This window comes from Microtus oregoni, unplaced genomic scaffold (genome assembly GCF_018167655.1).
Source record: "Microtus oregoni isolate MIOR12 unplaced genomic scaffold, Mior012 000019F_ref0000042, whole genome shotgun sequence".
NCBI lineage: Eukaryota > Metazoa > Chordata > Mammalia > Rodentia > Cricetidae > Microtus > Microtus oregoni.
In genome coordinates, this window is record NW_024543078.1 from 23,529,823 (window position 1) to 23,552,114 (window position 22,292).

Genomic DNA, 22,292 nt, shown 5'->3' on the forward strand with positions numbered 1-22,292 from the left:
TGCAGGTGTCTAAGAAAGAGTGGTTTAATGGATTTAGTGATTGCATGGTGAGTTCTGGCTATGAAGCAGATGCAAACGGGGCATGTAAAGATAGCTTTAGAGGTGTCTGTTTATCAAACCCTAAATCCTCATTCCTATGAGCATCTTGGCATCCCTCATTCCCCAGTCTTAAGTCTGCACTGGAAAATTAGACCTCGTTTCTCACTGAAGTGCTGGTTCGCTTGGCATCTCCTTCCTCTCTGCTCCTCTGTATTTGCATCTTTCTGGCCCTTTTCCTTGAATGTACTTTGAGGGTTTTGTCAGGAATCACCCTGGCTGATACTAAGTGTTTCTGAAGACCCATGGAGGAAAGCTCAGAAGTGGAAAGTGCAGAGATGAAGTTAATTAACTCTGGCTCTCCTAGTGTGGTGAGATGGTGGGACTGTGGCATTCGGCAACTCCATTTCCTATAGTAATGACTAAGTGTGGAGTGGTGTGCGTGTGTGTATGCTTCTGTGTTTCCCCCGTGCATGCGTGTGCAGGTATACACGGGGATTTTTGAATGTGTGCATGACCATCAAGTGTATGATGGATTGGCGATTCTCCTCATCTGGAAGGACTCGGTCTACGCCTTTTGAGAGGTGCCAGCTCTTCTAGGGCACTAGAGGTTCTTTACTAGAGAGCCCTGGCGGCTTGAGCGTACCTGTCTGTATGTAGACAGCCCTCAGACTGCGACTCTGCTTGTGTCACTGACTTCTTCCTAGCACCCAGAGGACCTCTTCTGCATCAAGATCACCAGACTCAGATCTCCACCGTGTCTGAGTGAGGCCAGGAGGGGAGAAGTGTTTCTGTTGTCTTCCAATAAAAGAGATTTAACTTTAGTTTAGAAAAGAGGATTTTGACATTGCTCTGATACGAGCCATGAGTTGGGAGGAAACATCAAATTATTTTGAGTACTATAAAGCTGTCTATGACATTGGTTGCCAAATTAAACTTGATGGGGTGGGAAGAAGCAGACCACTGTGAAATCATGTTATTCCGGGGTGAAGAGGAGATCAGTTTGCATTCGTGTTCCATACCAGCTGGGAGGTAGCCTACCTTAGCCTGCGTCTCTGCTGCTGTGACAAAGATCAGGACCAAAAGCAGCGTGGAGGAGGAAAGGATGTGGAGAGCTTACAGTTCCACAGCACAGGGCATCACCAAGGGAAACCGTGCCAGGAACTCAAGGCAGAACCAGGAAGTAGGAATCCAGAGGCAGGAACTGAAGCAGAAACTGTGGCAGAGCCCTCCTGACTGGCAGACTCGCTTTATGGCTTGCTCAGCTCGCTTTCTTATGTGATCCAGGACTACCTGCTTAGGGGCCACACCAGCCACTATGGTCTGGGCTCCTTCACATCAATCATTAATTAAGAAAATGGTCCATGAACTTACCTAAAGGCCAGTCTGATGGAAGAGGTCCCCACTTCCCAGAGGACTCTGTGTCAGGTTGGCAAAAAACGGCCAGCCCACAGCCCAAGACAATGTTAGCCATCCTATCCGCGTTCTATCCTATGGTCTGGGTACACCTGGATGTAGATGCTTCAGGGTTGGCTGGATCAATGCGAATTTTCCCTTTAGACCCGTAGTCGTTGTCACTTAGTTGCATACTGTTGCAGCTTGCAATGTATGTGCGCTATATGTGCAGGGGAGCAGATTTAGAGCTTAAGTGATTTTTTTTTTAGTTAGTACAAAAATAACGGGTTACATGATGACAGTTGGACTCACGTGTGTCTTTGCTCTGCACTCATATTAATTCCCTGGCACCATTCCTTGTCCTTCCATACCCCTTCCACGTACACTTTCCTCCCTTCAGGACTCCAGGGGGACAGTTTTCTTTTTTAATTCCTTGTTTTTTTACAGATAAGGCCATTAACGTTAGAGAAATTGTGACTTGTCTAAAACCATGTAAGCGGCACAGCAAGATTTCAGGATCTGCCTGAGTCTGTATTCTTTCTTCTTTCTTCCCTTCCTGCCCTAGACAGTAATATATTTTACAGTAGTGTATGTTTGTGTGGATATAAATACTTGAGATGTATTTAAATTCTTCAAGTACTTGTGGTTATTTTGCAAAGTTTAATATAAGCAATCACAATATTAAGTATAATTTAACACAGAGAATCCTTCTCTATTGATTAATTGATTAATTTTCTCAAAAATGTATTTGTGGGGGCTGGAGAGATGACTCAGAAGTTACGATCATAGGGTGCTTTTGCAGAGCACTAAAGTTTCCTTCCCAGAACCCATGTTGTATAGCTCACAATTGCCTGTAACTCCAGCTTGGGGGGTTTTAACACCTCTGTGGGGCCTATTCAATACCCACACAGAGCGCGCGCGCGCACGCACACACACACACACACACACACACACACACGATAAAAATATTTTAAAATGCATTTGTATGTGTTATTTCCTAGAATGGAGATATAAAGATGAGTAAGACATATTCTGAAGTATCCATTGCCAAGAATTATAGTTGGGTACAACAGGTGACCACAAAGCGACGAGGCTGCAAATGACGGAGGTACAGTTGAGGTGCTTTGAATGTTCCAGAGAGAAAAGCCTCATCCACGGTCAGCGTGATGTATCAGGGCAGGCTGGGTCTTCAGGGCAGAGCAGGCCATGGCAGGTGGGGCGGGGGGTGGGGGGCTTAAGCTTGGAGTGATAAACTGCAGGGGAACTTACAGAGATGGCATGTGGCTGGGTTTGCTGGAATCCAAGGAACAAGGAGAAGAATGGCCCCCAGGGAGGCTCTGCAGGCTTCATGAGTCAGGCTAATGAACTCGGATGATACTCCATAGGCAGTAGGGAGCAGTTCATTCTGCATCATTTGCTGAGCACCAGCATGGGACTATGCTATGCTTGATACTCAGGACCTCACAGTGAGGAAGAATGGGCATCCCTGCCTTCACGGAGCCCGAGCTTTAGTTAAACTCAGCTCTTTCAAGGCTGGGGAGATTTGTGAGATGATTATGCAGTAGATAAAGCATGATGACGCTCATAGTCATGCGGAGAGAGAGGCACAGATGGTTATTTTTGTTGTTGTTGCTGTTTTGTTGTTGTTGTTATTTCTGTTTGATTGAGACAAGATTTCTCTGTGTAACTGCTCTGACTGTCCTAGAACTCACTTTGTAGACCAGGCTGGCCCCCAACTGACAGAGAGCTGCCTGTCTCTGCCTGCCGAGTGCGGGGATTAAAGGCCTGCACCACCATGCCCAGCAGCTATTGGGTTTTTACCTCCGAGGGATGGTATGATACGTATTAGATGGAAAATAAAACAGAACAAAACCAAGTTCCCGCACATCTGAAATGCTAGCACTCAGAAGGTGGAGGCAGGAGAATTGCTGCAAGCTTGTGGCCACCCTGGTCTACACAATGAACTTCAGGCGAATCAGGGAGACCCCGTCTTTAAACAAACAAGCAAAAGAATGAATAGGAGACCCTTAGGAAGAGTTGAGCCTTGGACTTGTTGAGTAAAGTAGACGTCTTTACATAGGTGGTTATATAAATCTAAGGAGCAAAGAAGAAACCCATAGATCAGTGGTTCTCAACGTGTGGGTCTCAACCCCTTCACCAAATCTCTTCTTCCAAAAATACTTACGTAACAGTTTGCAACAGTGGCAAAATTGCAGTTATGAAGTAGCAACGAAAATAATTTTATGGTTGGGGTCACCACAACCTGAGAAACTGGACTAAAAGGGTCACAGCGTTAGGAAGGTTGTCAATCACTGCCCTAGATGGAAGTTTAGCTCATGCATGTGCTTCTTCATACTACACCAGAGAGAGAGGAATTCCTAGAGGAACCTGTGATGGGTAAGAAGAGGCCTCAGAATCCCTCAGCGTCTAAGCTGTAGATGGAAGGATCAGGGTATATTTTAAAAAGTGCAGTTTGTTGAAATAGGACTGGGAAAGTAAGAAACAGTAATTCTAGCTAGTTCCCTTAGCATTTGTTTCAGTCAAGCTTCAGCCATGGGTTGTCCTGAGCTCTTAAAAGGGCAATGTTACCAGAGTGAGCTCCTGTCCTTGTCCTGAAATGACCTACAGTGAGGAGAGGCCAAGGCTGCCTGCCACCAGCTGACAGCAAAATCCTCTCTCAATAGAAAATACCAGCACCCAAACACTGAAAAGAGGGGAAAAAATTCCAGTGAGATTATTATTATTGTTATTAATATTATTATTATGAGACTGGGTTTCTCTGTGTAAAGTCCTAGCTGTCCTGAAACTCACTGTGTAGAACAGGCTGGCCTAGAACTCTGTCTCTGCCTCCTAAGTGCTGGGATTAAAGGTGTGTACCACTGCCGCCTGACTGCTGACTGCTTTATTCTTAAGAAGTGAAGCAAACGAACCCAAAAAACAAGTAATGGAAGTGTTTGAGCTACCAAGCAAGAAAAGATGGGAAAAACTGTTGCTTGGTTGAAATATTTTAAATTGCTGTCTTTTGAGACACTAGAATTAGGAAAAAAAAAAAACCACAAATGGAGCTAGGTAATTTTAGATGTAGCACGTATTATTTTCACATCAACCATAAGGAGCTTTCTGAAGGAATGCTGCTTTCTGAAGGAGCACTGCCTTCTAATGGAGCACACTGCTTTCTGAAGGAGCGCTGCCTTCTGATTGAGCACTACTTTCTGATGGAGCACTGCTTTCTGATGGAGCACTACCTTCTGATGGAGCGCTGCTTCCTGATGGAGCACTGCTTCCTGATGGAGCACTGCTTCCTGATGGAGCACTACTTCCTGATGGATCGCTGCTTCCTGATGGAGCACTGCTTCCTAATGGAGCACTGGTTTCTGATGGAGCACTGCTTCCTGATGGAGCACATTGCTTTCTGATGGAGCACATTGCTTTCTGATGGAGCACTGCTTTCTGATGGAGCACTGCTTTCTGATGAAGCACATTGCTTTCTGATGGAGCACTGCTTTCTGATGGAGCACACTGCTTTCTGATGGAGCACATTGCTTTCTGATGGAGCACTGCTTTCTGATGGAGCACTGAATTCTGATGGAGCACTGCTTTCTGATGGAGCACACTGCTTTCTGATGGAGCGCTGCCTTCTTTTTTTTTTTTTTTTTTTTTTTTTGGTTTTTCGAGACAGGGTTTCTCTGTGGCTTTGGAGCTTGTCCTGGAACTAGCTCTGTAGACCAGGCTGGTCTCGAACTCACAGAGATCCGCCTGCCTCTGCCTCCCGAGTGCTGGGATTAAAGGCGTGCGCCACCATCGCCCGGCGGAGCGCTGCCTTCTGATGGAGCACACTGCTTTCTGATGGAGCGCTGCCTTCTGATGGAGCTCTGTTTACAGCTTCCTCATTCCACTCGGGACAGTTGAGCAGTGTTTGGAGTGTACCACGCACTGCACTGTCCTGCAAGTATAGTGTGTGTTCAGAAGTCTTCTCCTCCCTGGCTTGTGTGTAGGCCTCTAACTACTTCCTAGATGAGTGATTCTTTCACTTTTTGAGTCACATACTCCCCTGAGAATTTGGTGGGGAGTTACAGACATTATCACCCAGGAAAAAATATGCAAACAAATATGTACATAAACGTAAGAATTGGATAAGCGCCTGGCATTGGTGGCACAGGCCTTTAATCCCAGTACTCAGGAGGCAGAGGCAGGCAGATCTCTGTGAGTCTGAGGCCAGCTTGGTCTACAGAGTGAGTTCCAGGACAGCCAAGGCTGAGAGGACCTGTATCAAAAAGCAAACAAACAAAGAATTAGACAAACAAGCATGTGCCTAAACACAAGAATTAGTAAAATAGAACCCCATCCTCGAAATATTCCATAGGTGGCAACAGGACTTCAGGGTAGGGCCTTTGTTTCAATGGTTTTCTCACAGAGGAGAGCATAGCCTTCACTTATTCTGAAATTATAGACACTGGAGCCAAGAAGCTTCTTGGAGACTTAATTTAGGGCCACGCCTAAGATTTGCCGTACGTCTAACTCAATACACTGTTGATTTTATTCTGTCATCCTCCCTTGTCAAGTGGCCCCAAGCAACTCACAACTTCACAGATTTATGTACTTAATCATATGCACATATCTTAATTTTGAAATAATGATGCTGTTTGGTGAGACCACATATAGTCAGGGACATGTGTTATTCTAACTGAAACTCCCCAGTAGATGGCTTTTGGGGGAGTTCTTTCTGATTAGGGCTGTCTTGCATATTTATCCTGGAGGAGCTCACGAGCTGTTTCTGATACTTGCCCTTTAATCTTCCTTAATGAACTGAAGTAAGCAGAATTCGTGTTCTGTTTTGGTAACCCGGTGGATTTCTTCTGATGCTCAGCTTCATGTGACTCCACCATTCTTGAAATGCTAATACACAATGCTAATTCAAGGAAGACCCCCAAAAGTTCGATTTCATTTCAGGGAGCCATGTTCAGTATTCGCAGGCCTTCTGGGAGAGTACGGCTGTGAGGAGAAGGGTATTAGATGGGAAACAGGGGTGCCTGCTTTTGGGGAGCACACAAATTTTAAACGTTTAGGTTGCACACAGTTTGGCTAAACTGAGGTGGAATCCAACACTGCTTGCATGAATGCCTGTATAATGTGGCCATCGCTGTGAGAAAAGAGGAGCCCTGCATCCAAGACCCCAACACAATGAAAATGCAATGAATTGGAATGCCTCACAGATCAGAGCGGAATCAGAATTTCCAGCAAGGAAAATCTTTTCATGGTGAATTAAGTGGTGGATGAAGAAAAATGGTGATGAAAAAGGTAGGCACAGATCACAAACACTGAGCTCCGAGCTCACCGCTGAAGATTTAAGAACCTTAGCTAAAGCTATGCAGAATAGAATGTGGAAAATTGAATTTACTAAACAATTAAGCATTGAATTAGTCTACATCCTGCACAGTAGAAAAGTGGGGGAGGGAGCGGGAGCAGAACTGAATAAATCAGTGGAGCTCATTAAAAGATAGGGAATATATCAGGTCTGGTGTGGCAGAAAGGAGGGCAGTTTCCTGTCTGGCATGGAATGATTCTCTGGTTCGAAGTCACCTTTTTGGAGTCCTGCTCTTAATCAGATTAACAAACGTGTTTCTGATGCGGTTAGCCTGCTGCTCTGTAGTTTAGCTTGTTATTGCTATCTTTTCTATTAATTACAAGTCAGATCGCCAGTCAAGAATAGTAGTGAGGGACAACATAAAGAAAATGAGAATGCCCAGGAGACATCACTCACAGGATCTCATGCATCCTGAGACTCCCACGGGCTCCCGCAGCCTCCCACATGCCTTGCTGGTCTTTTGTTCAATTACAGTTAATGCAATAGTTTGCCATTTTCTCCTTCTAATTATATTTTCAAGTGGGATTTGTAGCACACAGAAAAACATCCTTTTACATGTCGAGGCACCGGGGTTTTGTGCCTGGCATTGTCTGTCCCCTGGGTGCTGTACCATTCTCTCTGCAGAGCTCTGAATAAACAAGTCCCCCTTTTAGAGCTGCAGTTGTACAAACTGAAAATTTATGCATTAACTGTTTGCATTCTGAGCATGTGTTCCAGATCACATCTTTGCAGCATTCTTTCTGGTGTGCTTTGAAACACGCGTCTGCCGAAAATGCTTCTTCCACAGTTCACATGTCTCTCCATCACAGTATCCACAGATCAATTAGCACTGTTTTTGAGAATATGCATAACGGGTGACTTAAACACCAAGTGATGTGTTCTGTGACTTGATTCCATTATGGGGGTGGCAGCAGTCTTCAGGCTATGAGGGTGGGGTGAGGTGTCTTTTAGAGGAGCGTTGGGTCTCCCTTTGGGTTCCAGGGCAGCAGGTCTTGTGAGCAGGGTCTTCCTTTCCTTGGCTCTGGATGTCTGAGTCGTTTGATCTCCTCAACCCTTTTTATTGTCTCTGGGATAGGTAAATGGTTTTCAAGAAATAAACAAAGAACAGTGATTTGGTTAGGCATATTCCACTTGTAAAAGGGTCGATAAACTTCACTACAGCAGACTCATGAACTGTGACCGTCTATGACCGAAATGATGTATACATATTTTACACGTAAGATCATCCTGCTTTCCCACTAATAATCTTGAAGACAAACATCGCTTCCCAGCCACGATCCAGCTCTCTATTCTGCATCCCTCCTACTGCAGGGGATGGCCAGTGACTCATGAGGCTGGTTTTGAAAGCAAGCTCTAAAAGCTCATTCAAGTCTTGTCTGGTGATAAAGAGAGATTTGGGAGAAGTATCACTGTGATTGTTTTCCCTAGGAATTGAATTTGCAGCCAATCTGAATGTTACTTTCCAATGCACCAGTGATAAGAAGCAACATCTGCTTTCTGTTCAACAGTACAAGGAGGCTCGGCATGGGGCTGAGCGTACACGGTCCACGTCAATCTATGGGTAGCCTTTCTTTTTTGTCTCTGTGCTGGGTCCATTTGCTGTGTACCATCAGGCAAGCAGCTGACACATACTAGCTATTATGGACCTAGGTCAGATTGCTGGGTCTCGAAAGTTCCACCAGGTTTGTCTCCTAGAAGGAAGCAGAGGCCTCTGGGAACCCAGTGTCAGAGATTATTCCTCCTGTTTTGCATTTGTAGAGTACTCTACCCGAGGGTTGAAAGGATAGCTGAACTCAAGAGGCAGCAAAGCCCCTCTTGGCTTGAAATGTTTTTGGTTCCTCATTAATAAAGCATGCAACCACTTACAGACTGACGATTATAATCCGAAAGCTGAGGCCGGCAGGTTTTGAATAGACCTATGGAGCCCTGAACTAGGGCCAGTTTTGAAGAAGAGTGGGAATGCTGGCAATGGTGTCCCCTGCTGCCCTCCCCGATGTGTCCTTGTCTGATGGGATCGCACCCTGTTCGCAGATGGCTCTTACTCAGATTTCTGATTTGTGCCCCCACAGCCCTCTTGGAATAGAGATCACGATGACACGGCATCCACCCGTTCAGGAGGAACCCCGGGCCCTTCCAGCGGTGGCCACACTTCACACAGTGGGGATAACAGCAGTGAGCAAGGTAGGACAGGTGTTCTCATTCTCCCTTGCTTCCTGCTCCGTGTTCAGAGGTTGGGAAATGTCAGGAAGTCAGTTCCTATCCCGAGAGCCTCTCCCAAGATATAAATCCCATGTAATGTGAGAATCTGCTCATCTTGTTCCATTGCTGGCCCAGTTCTTCAGTGCCATCCCAGCTGCCTGTCACCTGGTCACCATCACGAATCAACTGAGGCGAGGTCAGAGAACTAGATGAGGAATATTCCAGTGTGCACAGAGAGCACAGCACTAGTGCCCTGGTGCCTTGTCCTTGGGGCTTTTCAAAGGATCGTGAAGAAACCCCCATTGATAGTCCAATTAAACAGCATCTAAAGATTCTCAGGAAGAGCTGGCAACCTAGCTCAGTGGTAGAGGGCTCGCCTCAAGGGCTCATGGCCCTCAGTTCGATCCCAGCACTATCAAAAGTAGTGCATGTGTGCTGAGGCATAGTTCTTAGAAGGCAAATTGGTAGGTTTCCCTCTGCACTGGGTCTGAGACCATTTCTTCTGGTTTTATTTATTTTCTTTGAGGTTTAGCTTCACTGCACAGCCAGACTAGACCCAGGAGGAAATCCACTTACTCTGTGTTGCACTTTGGCTATAGACTTTCATCAACACGGGAGTGTTCATGGACATACATGTTTTATAATAACTAGTATGAAAGCTTAGCCATCATAGTCATCTTTGGCAACAAGGAGACTCCTCGACATCCAATCTTACTTCCGCGGGTTTTGAATTTTGTGTGCAATTAAGGAAATTAAGGTTAAAAAATTAAAGTTTGCATGGGACTATGAAAGACTGCTTTACTGAAGTTGCCGCTGAGTCCACAGTAGGTACAGTTTTAGAATTTGATTTTGTAACCCTTTTTTTTTTTTTTTTTTTTTTTTTTTTGCTGGAGTGTTATTTAGCAAGCAAGGAATTGGGAATTGGGTTGTCTAACTTAATTGGGGCTCATCAATTAGAACTACAAAGTCTACGATGGATTTAGCTTAGCATGATTGATTGGAAAACAGGAGCAGGGAAGTTCATTTTTTATTTTTATTTTTAGGCATATTATGTGTGGTATTTTCCCCCAGAAATAACTTCTGCAGATGTAATTTTAAGCATTGGAGAGATTTTATTGTTCAAAAAAAAAAAAAAAGTTGCTGACTTCATCAGAAGTAGAAGCCTAGTAAAAATGGGGCCTGGAATAGTAAACCAGTCCAGAGCTGAGGTAGAAGCAGGTAACCTCTGACCTCTGACTTTTACTGGGAAATGATATGCGGCATAAATCCAAGAGGCCTTTTTTCCTTTCAAGTGTGTGTGTGTATGTGTTATGGCATTGCCGTTCCGAACGTGAGGCCGGTGTCAGCACTTTCTATCTGAGACCTGGCTTGAAGAATTCTACTTACACTGGGAGTTTTCCAAGAGGTGTAATGCAATCTAAATTCTCTTTCCTATAACCCAGAACTGCTGCATGGGGTCACAACCTTGCGTTTTGTTTGTTTCATTTTTGCTTTCGTTTCTTGCTTTAAAAAACATATTTCATCTGAGAATCAGGGGGCGTTTAGCTGAGGCATTAAGACTTGCCGACGGACACAATGTAGCGGGACTTAGAGACAGCAATGTACAAGTTTCCTACAGACGATCCGATAAGAAGCTTTTGGAGGGCAGAATCCAGTCCAATATCCTCTCCCTGTTGCTGTGACCAGAAATTAGGACTTCCTATGTTTCTTTCATTTGACCAGTGATCTCCATGGTGACCGTGGTGATCCCTGGGAACCACATACTCTGCATGGGACCAGCTCTCCACTCCTGCTGTTTCTCTGCATACTTCTTACATTTAAAGGCCACCACCTAAATGTTTGAAAAATCGTTTTCATAGAAATCATCTCATTTGAATGATCTTGACTGGGTCATTTTAAAACCATCTTGGGTTTGGAGAAATGGCTCAAGCGCTTAAGAACACTGATGCTCTTGCAGAGACCCTGGCTTCCATTCCTAGTATCCATGTTAGGCAGCTCATGAGCTCTGTATCTCTGGTTCCTGGGAACCTGACACCCTCTTCGGGCCTCCTTGAGTACTGTACGCACGTGATGCACATACGGAAGAGCTGGTACATACACAGATGTATACGGAAAAATAAATTCAACAGTTCCAAAAACCAATAGAAACAACCCTGGTGCCAGACAAGGCGAAACAAGTCAATAAGAGCTAGGTAAGGTCTAGGATGTGCCGAGGTCCCTGTGCAGTTCAGATGCCTCTGTTACAAGTTTACTACATGACAGAGTTTTCTCATCCCACCCTCTTGCTCACCTGCCCACCGAAGAACCCAGCCAGTTACCCCAGAGCAGCCGTTGTGAGCTGAATCATCTCTCCCACACTAACTTGCAGCAGCAGGAAGGGGAGGCACACCTCTAGGCTTCTTTGCTTTCCTCGTGGATTTTCTTGGGCATACAATGTTATTTCTGCCGGATGCAGAATGATGCCTGAAAGTGTCGCTCAGACAACTTGTGGGCATTTCCATGTTAACCCAGACCCTTCTAAACCTGTTTCCTCAGCCCTGAGACCTGTGGAGCTGAGCTTTAGTGAAGCTTCCGGATTAACTGTGCAAAGTGGCATTGGGTCCCTCCCCTGTCTGCCTTTTCTGGCAGGCAAGGCAGTGGAAGCTGTGCTGGCCTTTGGCGCATAGTACATATCCTAAACAGTTATTTACACAGTTTGAGTCCATTTTAGTCAACTGGATAAATAACAGCCCTCTTCAAAAGATTTATAAATCCTTCAATATGTCTTCATACATTCCCAATAGACATAAATAACTCAGTCTGTCAAGAACATACCCAAAGAGGTGTTTCCCCCACAGACAAGTGCAAATTTCACATTTCAAAACTTTCTTCACTACGTTATTTGAATTGAATTTATTTTTAGTTTTCGCCACTTCATTAGGATATCTGTGGGACAAAGTAAGTAAGTGGCTAAAGGGATGAATAGATAGACAGATTGACAGACAGGCAAGATTAACAAGTCCCTTTGGCTTTGGTCCTCTGTTGAACAGCCTGGCTTCTGCACAGGGTAAGGCGCTAAGCAGCAATGAAGCCTGTGTTTCTGAAACTTCAAAGACAGTAAGTCATCCAGAAAAATCTCAACTTCCTGGGAAGTTCAGAAGGTGCCATAGTCCTTCCTCAGAGCTCCAGTAATTTCGAAGATACTTGAATGCCTGATCTGTTTTTATATTAATAGCTATTATAATCAATAAAATAATTTTAGGATGAATTTTGCATAAGGATGAACAACCAAATAAATCCAATTATAGGCATTCAAAAGAGAATATAGATAGGTATATAATTATGAAGCTACCAAACCTATTATGGTTCAGAGACTTAATGCTAATTCATTGTGTCCGAGTAGGTTTTCCTTTTGCTGCTGTGACGAAACATCTTGAAACAACTTAAAGACGGATTTGTTTTTACATTGCCTCACATTTTCGAGGGTTGAAATCTTGGAAATGTCATGCCCTCTTGCACTGCCATTGCTTCTGAGCCCGTGTGTGATAAAGCCAAACATGGTGTGCAGTATGTTGGGGAGCAGTGCGCCACTCTGGTAGACAGCAAAAGACAGAGTAAGACATACCTCAGGGACATGGCCCTGTGACCGACTGCCTCCAGCCAAGCCCCACCTCCAAATCACCCATCCGACTCTGAATCTGTCAATGATCTCATCCACTGACGGAGGTCTCAAGCACTTGCGTCTACTCACCTTTCAAACAGCTATCACCTCGCATCCACTCCTTGAACACAGGAACTTTCTAGAAGGCACGCCATATTTCAGTCAGAACGCTATCTCTTCCTCAATTGCAGTCACTTCTCATGGCACCGCTTCCTGTGTCGGCCACCTTCATTTCACATGAACACTTGGGACCCCTCTCTGGAAATTACTTCTTTAACAGGGAAATCCCTTAAACCAGGACTGAGAAGGGAGGGCTTCATGTCTGTAGATTGGGAGAGGGTTTTATGGCTGTTCCCATAACACTGATGTGGTCTGCTCACTAGCCTCCTTCAAAGGATTTCCAAAGACGTTAGAGAAAAGACATTTTTTCTTGGCTCTCTGCTACCTTCCTATTGCTGGAGAGAAAGGAAGTTGAGGAGGAGGGCTGGGAGGAGGGCTGCTGTCAGATTCAGCCCTGAGTGCTCAGACACTGGGCGGCCCAGGTGCAGCAGAAAAGGATGTGGCAGGAAGTGGTGCACATTGGCAGGTGGGCCTTTCTACATGACTCTTCTAGCCTTCGGTTCGTGGCCATCCTGGCGAACGGAGCACAGCTCTGTTGTAGGAAGTAATTTGGAGTGGAATATGTAGCCAGCATAGGGCCTCTTCCCACTGGATCCAACCCCTTGCTCAGGGAGGCTGCAGCTCTTCTGTCTCACAAGCAGTTTTAACAGCGATTGGCAGAATTATGAGTTTGGGCATGTCTCCTTTTTCTTTTTGATCCAAAGTCAAGAGAACTAACTAGCTAATGATAATAATAATAATAATAGCACAGGAGGCAAGGGTTGTTGCTTGGGTAGGTATTTCCATCCCCTCCTCATGTGCACCAGCTCATGGGGGAACAGAGAAGCCAAGAGATGGTCTAAAGGCCACCTATTGGATGGGGGTTGAATTGAGGCTTGACCCTGGTGGTCTAACCTCGGAACCCAAGTTCCTGACTGCCACATACTATTCCACCCCCTTTTTTCATGAGCCTTATGAACAGCAAACAAGGCTATTTGTCAGACTTCTTTTTGTTGCTAGTACACTCACTCTTCTCCTGTGTCTGTGCTAGGCCAGTGCCCGGCTCTGTCATGGTGACAGCCACGCAATGGGTGGGGTCAGTGAGATGCAGGGGTACTGCTTTGCTGGAGAATGAGGACCTAGCTTTGTGTTCTTAGAGGAACGGTAACTGTGCCAGTCACAAAGGGAGCACAATGATTGATATGATTAATTTGTATTCTGTATTAAGAGCCTGTATTATTTCCCACCTTCAAAGACTTATTGAATTGAGAATAAGAGCTTAGAAAACAAGGCAGACTATTTCTCTTGCAGAACATTTCCCACTTAAAGCTCATCTGATTTTCCTCTTTTGTGAGGCTGGAGAGAAAGTATTATTTTGACACTGAAATTTGATGAGAAACATTTCAACCTGAAAGGACTTTAATGATTACAGGAAGCTCTAAAAAAAACCACTTGTGAACTTCTACTGGGGGCAGGATCCAATCAACAGAGCCACTGGAAAACAAGGGACGCTAAAGTAGTATGTTTCTTTAAAGGGGGTGTAATTGAAAAGCACAGCCGTTTCTATATCATTCCGTATCAAGAGTCGTGATGCCTCCCACCGCCCCCGCCCCCTCCATGCCAAGCTTTTGTATGAGTTCAGGCAACAGCGAGGCAGAAGGCAGTTCCCTGTACTATTGAAGGGAATTTCAAGGCAGTTGTTCAGGCCTGGGAGGCCAGCAGGCAGAGCTGCTGGAGAGGGGGTGGGAGACCAGGGGAGGGAGGTGGGGAGGACCACATTGTGTTCCAGATGACTGAGCAAGGATTTATATACCAGCTCGCCTTTTTTACATGAAGAAGAAAAGTAATAACAGCCCAAACTCGAGCATTTGAAACAGTCGGCTGTCCCTGTCCGGTGAATAATGGGATAGGTGAGAAGGAGCGTTCTGATTGGATGTCTTAATGAGCACATTTCGCACAGAGTTGGGGCTGCAGTTCCCCTTGACCTTTGCCCTTTATTGACCAAACTGACAGTTCATTTTTCACGTACTTCCAATTATGGCTTGGCTTAAGTGTTACCCTCCCTCCTTTATTTCTTTCCTAAGGACAACTTGAGAGTGGTTGAGGCCACAGAAGATATTTTAATTTGAAAAAGTTCCACAGCTCCTCAGGTTTAGGTTGTAATCTGAAGCTGCTCTCTGTTTGCAATTTTTCAGGTAAAAACATCAAGTTAATACTGCTTGTTTAGAAACAGTTACCGTAAAAAAAAAATCCAACTAGTTTAAAAATATTTGTAACTTGGGAAATTAAGTAGTTTTAAAAATGCTTCCTTTTTTTCTCCTCCTTCCTTCCTTCCTTCCTTTCTTCCTTCCTTCCTTCCTTCCTTCCTCCCTCCCTCCCTCCCTCCCTCTCTCTCTCTTTCTTTCTTTCTTTCTTTCTTCCCTCTTTCACTCCCTCCCTTCTTTGGTTCCTTCCTTAGTCTGTTGGGGGAGTGACTGGCTGATGGTATTTGTTTGTGCTTGCTCCTGAAGCATTTCCTCTCTCCTGAGACTACTGGTATTCAACGGCTTCTCTGATGCCGTTTGATTAAACACTTCGGGAGAAAGGAGGAACTGAAACATAATCACGACCATAGGACCACAGACCCCGGCCCTCAGCTTGTGACCACTTTGCTGCTTTGTCCATGCTTGCTACTCCGGTGCAGATTAAGGCGAGTCCTTCCCACATAGTAGTGACAGGCTGACTGGGAGAGTAGTTTCCTGGTGGGAAAAGTCAGGTAGAAGAAGAAAAGAGGAAGTCATTATCTTCCACAAATGCCCGTTATCAGAGGGTCCATGTAATTAACTTATCAGACATGCTAGATTAGATGTGTAGAGCGTTGTTTTCCCAAGAATCCCTGTGATCCACTTCCCTTCCCTTCCCTTTTGATGGCCTGTCTACGTGAGTGGTCCTTCTCTTTTCTCTGCTTGATGTTCAGCATCACAAAGGCAGGCCATCTTAAAGAAGCATTGCTTCACCTTCCCAAGTAGTAATATATATTTTAGGGTATGAACTTGGCTGTACACTTCACTGACAGTGCATCTCCTGCCCACTAGGAAATATCACTGGCAAACTGGAGGCCATTGCTTTTCATCTCAAACAACCAAACAATGCACCGGAAACTATAGGCAGCCAAATCGAGTTCCCTGTAACAGAACTCTGGCTCCAAAGTGCAAGGAATATTCCCTACTTTATTATGTAGCCCTCTGGCACCTCCATGGCATATTTTTTACTATAATATGGTAATAAAAGAATATGTAAAAGACAGACAAAGGTTCTGTCTTTCTCTGTAAGGTGACCTCTGTTACCAAGTAACTGCTTTACTTATGAGCTTATTAAAAACTAAAAAAAATGAGCTTTTCATACTTCACAGGCATTGATGTGAAAATGAGCTGTCCTGTGAGTAGTTTTCTTGATCATTTTTAGAACAATTGATTAGCCAGAGAGCTCCTGTCATCAGCTGACGTTGACTGATAGCGATTTGTCCCAAGCTCTGAAGGTCAGTTAGATAGCTGAAGTTTCAGCTTGCCTTTGATTGACCTCTGCTGATTCCATTCCTGTGTGATTGGGCTTGAATAGGTCTGACCCTCGGTTGGCAAAGATGGGGCATTAGTCAACAGGGTCATTTCTTAGCTTCTTGTTGATTGTTCTTTTTTTTTTTTTAATGTGCAAACTCTGTGTTTCTGACCAGATTTTATATCTTAATTTTTGCCATTTAAAGGGTACTCTCTCTTTTAAGTGTGGCTTTAAACTCACGGTTCTATTTTACTTTTGGTTTGGATTGACTGGGATGCTTAGCCTGTGACGTCACAGAGTTTGCTGCTGGCACTGGCCTGTGTCATCTGAGTAGACAGTGATTGCTGTACGCCATGCACTGCATTGGCATTGTGTTGTGGCTGCTGCTTTGAAGGGCCAGATTGTAGCCTGACTTACACACTGTGCAGCATCCGACACAAGCTCTGTGGATTCTCTGGCATTGATCCCTTTGTCTTCTAAGAATTATGCACTGTTTCTAATAAGGGAAAATGGATTGTAAAGAATTACAAATATGGCATTATATCAGCGCATCCTCTAGTTTGCAGCCAGAAACAGTTGCCTTTTAAAAGAGAATATTGACTGCTGAGCTTTGTTCTTCCGTAAATTAAAGGATGCTTCTTGCTCTGAAGAACACGAGTGGTCCAGCCAGTGTGGAGTGTATTTTCTACCATGATGGACACGTTATTGATGTTTATGATATTCTGGTCTTTCTTTCCCAAATTATAAAGTATTTTCCAAAAGTGCCTTGCATAGAGAGAATATTTTTTGACACTCATATTAATGAAATGAATTTTATTGTTTTATACAAAGAACAAAAATGCTCTTCTTAGCTTTAAAATTCCAGGTCTAAAGTTCTAATTATTTAGTTCATTCCCTGGTTAAGGCCTTTCTTTTCTTTTGTTCCTTCTCATTGTTCCTTCCCTGGTCCTTCTGTGCTGGGTCTTAACAAAAAATAACTTGCTCTTCAGGTTGGCTTTCCTAGACATTCCACGGCCACCACACAGCCTGGCACAGTTTAAGCCCATGTTTTAGTTTCTAACTCAAGAAAATAAATGAGGAGAGAATCCATTGTCCCAGGTGTGGATTCTTCACACTGTGTCATTCTTGGCAGGCACACATGAGGAAGTGCATTTTAGAGAAGGATTCATTTAGCATAGCCCAAGGAGAAAAAGAGAATTTAGAATTATAATCTGTCCCGTGGACGTGCCAAAACATTATCAGGAACTGTATGTAGGGGTGGGGGTGTAAATTTATGTATTCTAGTCAGGTCATCAAGGAAGATTAAGTGCACACTGGCTGTCCGGTGTGAGCTACAAGGATGAGCAGGTCATTGTCGTAGTCCTTAGGAAGCTTGTGTGTGTCGCCGAGAAAGCCAAGCACATGAAAGTGAAATGGTCATTAAACACTCTTTATTCTTGGGAGCTATGATTGTCCTTAGTCCTCAATACGCTGATGAGCCAGCTCTGGTGAACCAATCTAAAACCAGGACTCAACGTTGCTGTGTTGCTGTTAGTTGCCTAGCTGCCGATTCATGTGCATCTTCTTCAGGGGATTTTGACATCTTGGGTGAGACCCTTTGTCCGTCTGATGAAGCCAGTAGATACTTTGCAAAAGTAATACTTTTTAACTAATATGTAAAACTCTGCAGGATTTATGGGGGACTAACTTATATTAAAATCCCTTTATTTAAAATCATCTGATATGGCCATGTAAGTGTTTTCTTTAATATGCATTCACTAATAAGGCCTACCAGTAATTCCTTTGTCTAATGCATTTTTGAAGTAGTGATGACTATAAAGTCTGTGCTCTGTGTTACGATGTTTGTAGCAGGCATGTATGTAAGTATGATGTCATGGGTGCCACTAAAAGTTCTGGAGTCCGTTACTTGCCTATGTCCATCGATGAAGGAAATACAAATTCATATTGGAGATTAGTGAGGATAAGAGTTGATGATGAACTTTCTAGTTGTAGTTAGTTAGAACCCTTTAGTTCTAACTATAAATGTTTCTGGTCAGAGAGGGACACACAACGGAGGCGAGGACTTACATGAAACCTGATATCTGGGACATTTCCCACCAACCCCTAGTTTGCAACATCAGGACCTCTTCTGTTCTGCACCAGGACCCTGTGTTCTGATCCTTTGGCATATGGTGAGGCGAGCAGTTGCAGGGTCATCCTGCCAGGGCTCCCTGGGAAGGGGCAACGTTTCTTCATCTTTAACTGTCTTGGGCCCAGGACAGTTGCAGGGATCTAGCCATGAATGAATGTTTATTTATTGACGAGAACCTGCTTTCGAACGTCAAACGCAGTAGGTTCACTTTCCATACTGGGTGCCAGAGAGCTCCTTTCACACAGAACTCTGTCAAAGTGTAAAGAGATGCCAGAGAGCCCCTTGTCTTAGACATGCATTTTGGGACACTGATTGGGAGTTTTCAGGAAGCTGATTCAGAGATTGGGGGTAGTTGGGATGCTCTGTAAACTACTCTGTCTGTGGGAGTCTTCTTTCTACATATTCCCACCACTGGACACTGTCCTGTGCCACTTCATGGGCATCTAACAAAAGGATGGGTGGAGACAGTCACAACGTTAAGGGTGAATTTTGAGGCAGGAAGATGGGTAATGGTGCTACCCTAGGGGGATGCTCCTATGCCCTCTGTCCTCCCTAGTGGCACATATGGTTTCCTCTGCCCCAAATTTATCTCTCTCCCCTATAAATGCTAGCATTAATTAAGGATGGTAGTAGAGATTTTTGGCTGTTAGCCTAGCAAAAAAAATTTAATAGCCCAAACAATACATTTATGCCAAGCAATTTCCTTAAAAAGATGTGGGCGTTGTCTGCCTCTTGTATTGATTGGTCCCTGCAGTGTGGTTGGTGAAGTTGGGTTTTGCTCAAGTGTCTGACTTTGTGGATTAGTTCGGTCTTGCAGATAATTTTCCATAATTACTTAACCTGAAAGCATTCTATCTGATTAGCACAATTAGCTTTGGCTTTCTCCCATTCACCGATATTAACCTATACAAATTCCCTTCTAGCCATCGCTCACAATAAACAACAGTGTGCGACTCCCTTTAATCGATTTCGATATCAGAAAAAAAGAAGACAACAGGATGTTATCCTGCCAATCTTCAAAGTTAGTCACTATCTTTGGGTTTCTATCGCTGTGATGAAACACCATGACTGAAAGTAACTTGGAGAGGAGAGGGGAGTTTTCAGCTAAGAATTCTTGGGTCACACCCCCTCCTTGACAGACAGGTGTCAGGGCAGGAACTCAGGGACAGGAATCTGGAGGCAGGCGCTGAAGCAGAGTCCTACAGAGGTGCTGCTTACTGGCGTTCTTCCCATGGCTTGCTCAGATTGATGGCTTTCTTATAGTACCAGGACCTCCATCCAGTCCAGGGTGGCACTGCCCACAGTGAGCTGGGCCTTCCCACATCAATCATTAATAAGGAAAATGAACTACAGACTTGCTTACAGACCAATCTCATACAGGTATTTTCTCAGCTGAGAGTCCCTCTTCCCAAGTGACTCTAGCTTGTGTCAAGTTGATATAAAAAAAATTGGGACAGTCAGCATAATAGATCTTCAAGGAAAGGGAATCGAAAAGTAAATACGGAGAATACCTAATTTCTCTATAGATTGGTTACTGAATAGACAACTTTTGATCAATGCAGTCTCTATGGAACTTTGTTTGTTTTAGCTGACTCCTGAGTGCTCCTATTTAAATGTGCTTATGATACCTTTGTTGCAAGGAGGGCCAGCTTGTTCCATCCTGGCTGCCTGGCTAGCTTACACCTGAAATAACCACACAGAAACTGTATTCATTAAAATACTGCTTGGTCCATTAGCTCTAGTTTCTTATTGACTAATTCTTACATCATAATTTAACCCATTTCTATTAATCTGTGTATTGCCACGTGACTGTGGCTTACTGGCAAGATTCTAACCAGAGTCTGTCCCAGGCAGAAGATCCATGGCATCTCTCACTCTGCCCTTCTTCCCAGTGTTCAGTTCTGTCTTCTCTGCCTACCTAAGTTCTGCCCTATCAGGACCAAAGCAGTTTCTTTATTCATTAGCCAATGAAAGCAATGCATGAACAGAGAACCTTTTACACCAACCTTGACATCCTTTTTATAGGTTGGTTCTTTGGGATAAAAGAATATGCAGATGTTCCTTGACATACAATGGGATATCACCTGATTAACTCATTTAAACAGAAACATCAAAAGTAAACAATGTGTCTGGTACAGCTACCCTTCTGGTCTTCATAGCCCCACAATATAACACATTCTAGTAACATATTCTATATATCAGTCACCCACTCTCATGTTCTTGTGGCTAACTGCAATACGACTCACTGCTACTGACCCAGCATTGTGAGATAGTATACCACGGCATAGTACTAGCCCATGATAGCTCCAAATAATAAAATATGGTATCTACTGAACATGTATCATTTTTCCGCCATTGAAAAGATGAGAAATCATTTGTTGGGAATATTAGCAAAAGTATGTAAGTATAAAACAGAATATAATTAAGTAGATTAAGAAACTAGAATGATCTGTGCATGGTGGCACATGTCTTTAATCTCAGGACTTGGGAGGCAGAGGCAGTCCTGGTCTACAAACTGAGTTCCAGGAAAGCCAGGGGCTCTGTTATAAGAGGAAGAAAGGAAGGAAAGAAGGAAGGAACCAAAATGTCTTCTGGTACTGGGAAGGTAGCTCAGTTGGTAGAGTTCTTGCCTAGTGTTGGCGATGCCCTGGGTTTGATCTCCGGAGCATGAGACTGAATGTTGCGTTGTAGTAGTGCATGCTCATAACCCCAGAAGTGGGGCAGTGAAGAGAGGAGGAGTGGAAAATCAAAGTTAGCTTCAGCTACATAGTGAGGTTGAGCGAAGTCTGCCTGGGCCCATTCTTAAAAGGGAGGGCGGAGGAGAAGTTGTTTGTCCTAGAGCAGGGCAGAAGAATGTGTAATACATGATCATGTATCATAGCTAGAAGTAGGCAGTTAAATCACCATTGGTCCAACACCCCGGCACGAGCAGAAATACAGTAGGCTACAAGACTTATAGTATTATAGAAGTTGCTCAGAATAACAGGAATTGTAATAAAAAAGAAATTGTCCTCATGTCCTCACACAGGGAGCCCTGTGTGGTGGCTGCTGTCACCCTCAGCATCTGCATGGCTCTTCTCATCCCCTCAACTCCCATCTCAGGGCTACACATGTAAAAATATCCCACAAATATTTGATCTCTTGGTCTGACTAGGTGTGCAGCTCACACTCGGTCAGTTTCTTCTCTTCACACCTTTGCATTTGTTAACTTCAGTTGCCATTGTGGCTTCATATGAGCCAAGGTGTTCAACGTCCTGTGATACCAGGAGGGCTTTCCCCACTAGGCTGTCTCCTTCTGATCATGTCATGGAGAGCCAGCCAGCTTCACGCTCCAGACATTCCTCCCTCTACCTGGGGCCAGGCCAGGGGGCAGGAATGTTTTTGTCACTCTGTTCCCCGGAGACAGGTTAATGGAGACAGAGTGATTGAGATGCTGAGGCTACCAAGTCTCGGGTACCAAGGCCTTTAGAAGGAAAATTTCTGTGTGAATACTTCACCCAATAAAATCAGGATTATGAGCATTTGCATTGCAACATTTTAGCACCAAGAACATCCCCTTTCATAAAAGGAATAATTTTAGCACAAATAGATGGGATTGTTGGATACTGTGAACTTGAGGCTATGTTCCCAAATGTGGGAGAGGTGAAAACAATCTCGTTCACTACCTTTCTTTTGGGGAATAGGGATTGTCATTGTTTTGTTTTGTTTGTTTTGTTTTCTAAGACAAAGCTTCTCTTCTGTAGTCCTGGCTGTCCTAGAACTCACTCTGTAAACTAGGCTGCCCTCGAACTCACAGAGCTCTGCTTGCCTCTGCCTCCCGAGGGCTGGGATCAAAAGAGTGCTCCCCCACCAGCTGCCTAGTTCACTAATTTAGTGAGTGTAAAGTAAGCATG

The 22,292-nt window shown here is 44.3% G+C and overlaps 1 protein-coding gene across 3 annotated transcripts in view; it reads left to right on the forward strand.

Moving 5' to 3' along the window:
* The window catches only part of Meis1 (Meis homeobox 1), a 141,827-nt gene that overhangs the window by 23,576 nt on the left and 95,959 nt on the right, over positions 1–22,292 (forward strand). For all 3 annotated transcript variants that reach the window (XM_041669709.1, XM_041669707.1, XM_041669708.1), the window contains exon 7: positions 8,866–8,977. In XM_041669709.1, coding sequence (XP_041525643.1) covers positions 8,866–8,977 — 112 coding nt within the window. The remainder of the gene's footprint in view (positions 1–8,865; positions 8,978–22,292) is intronic.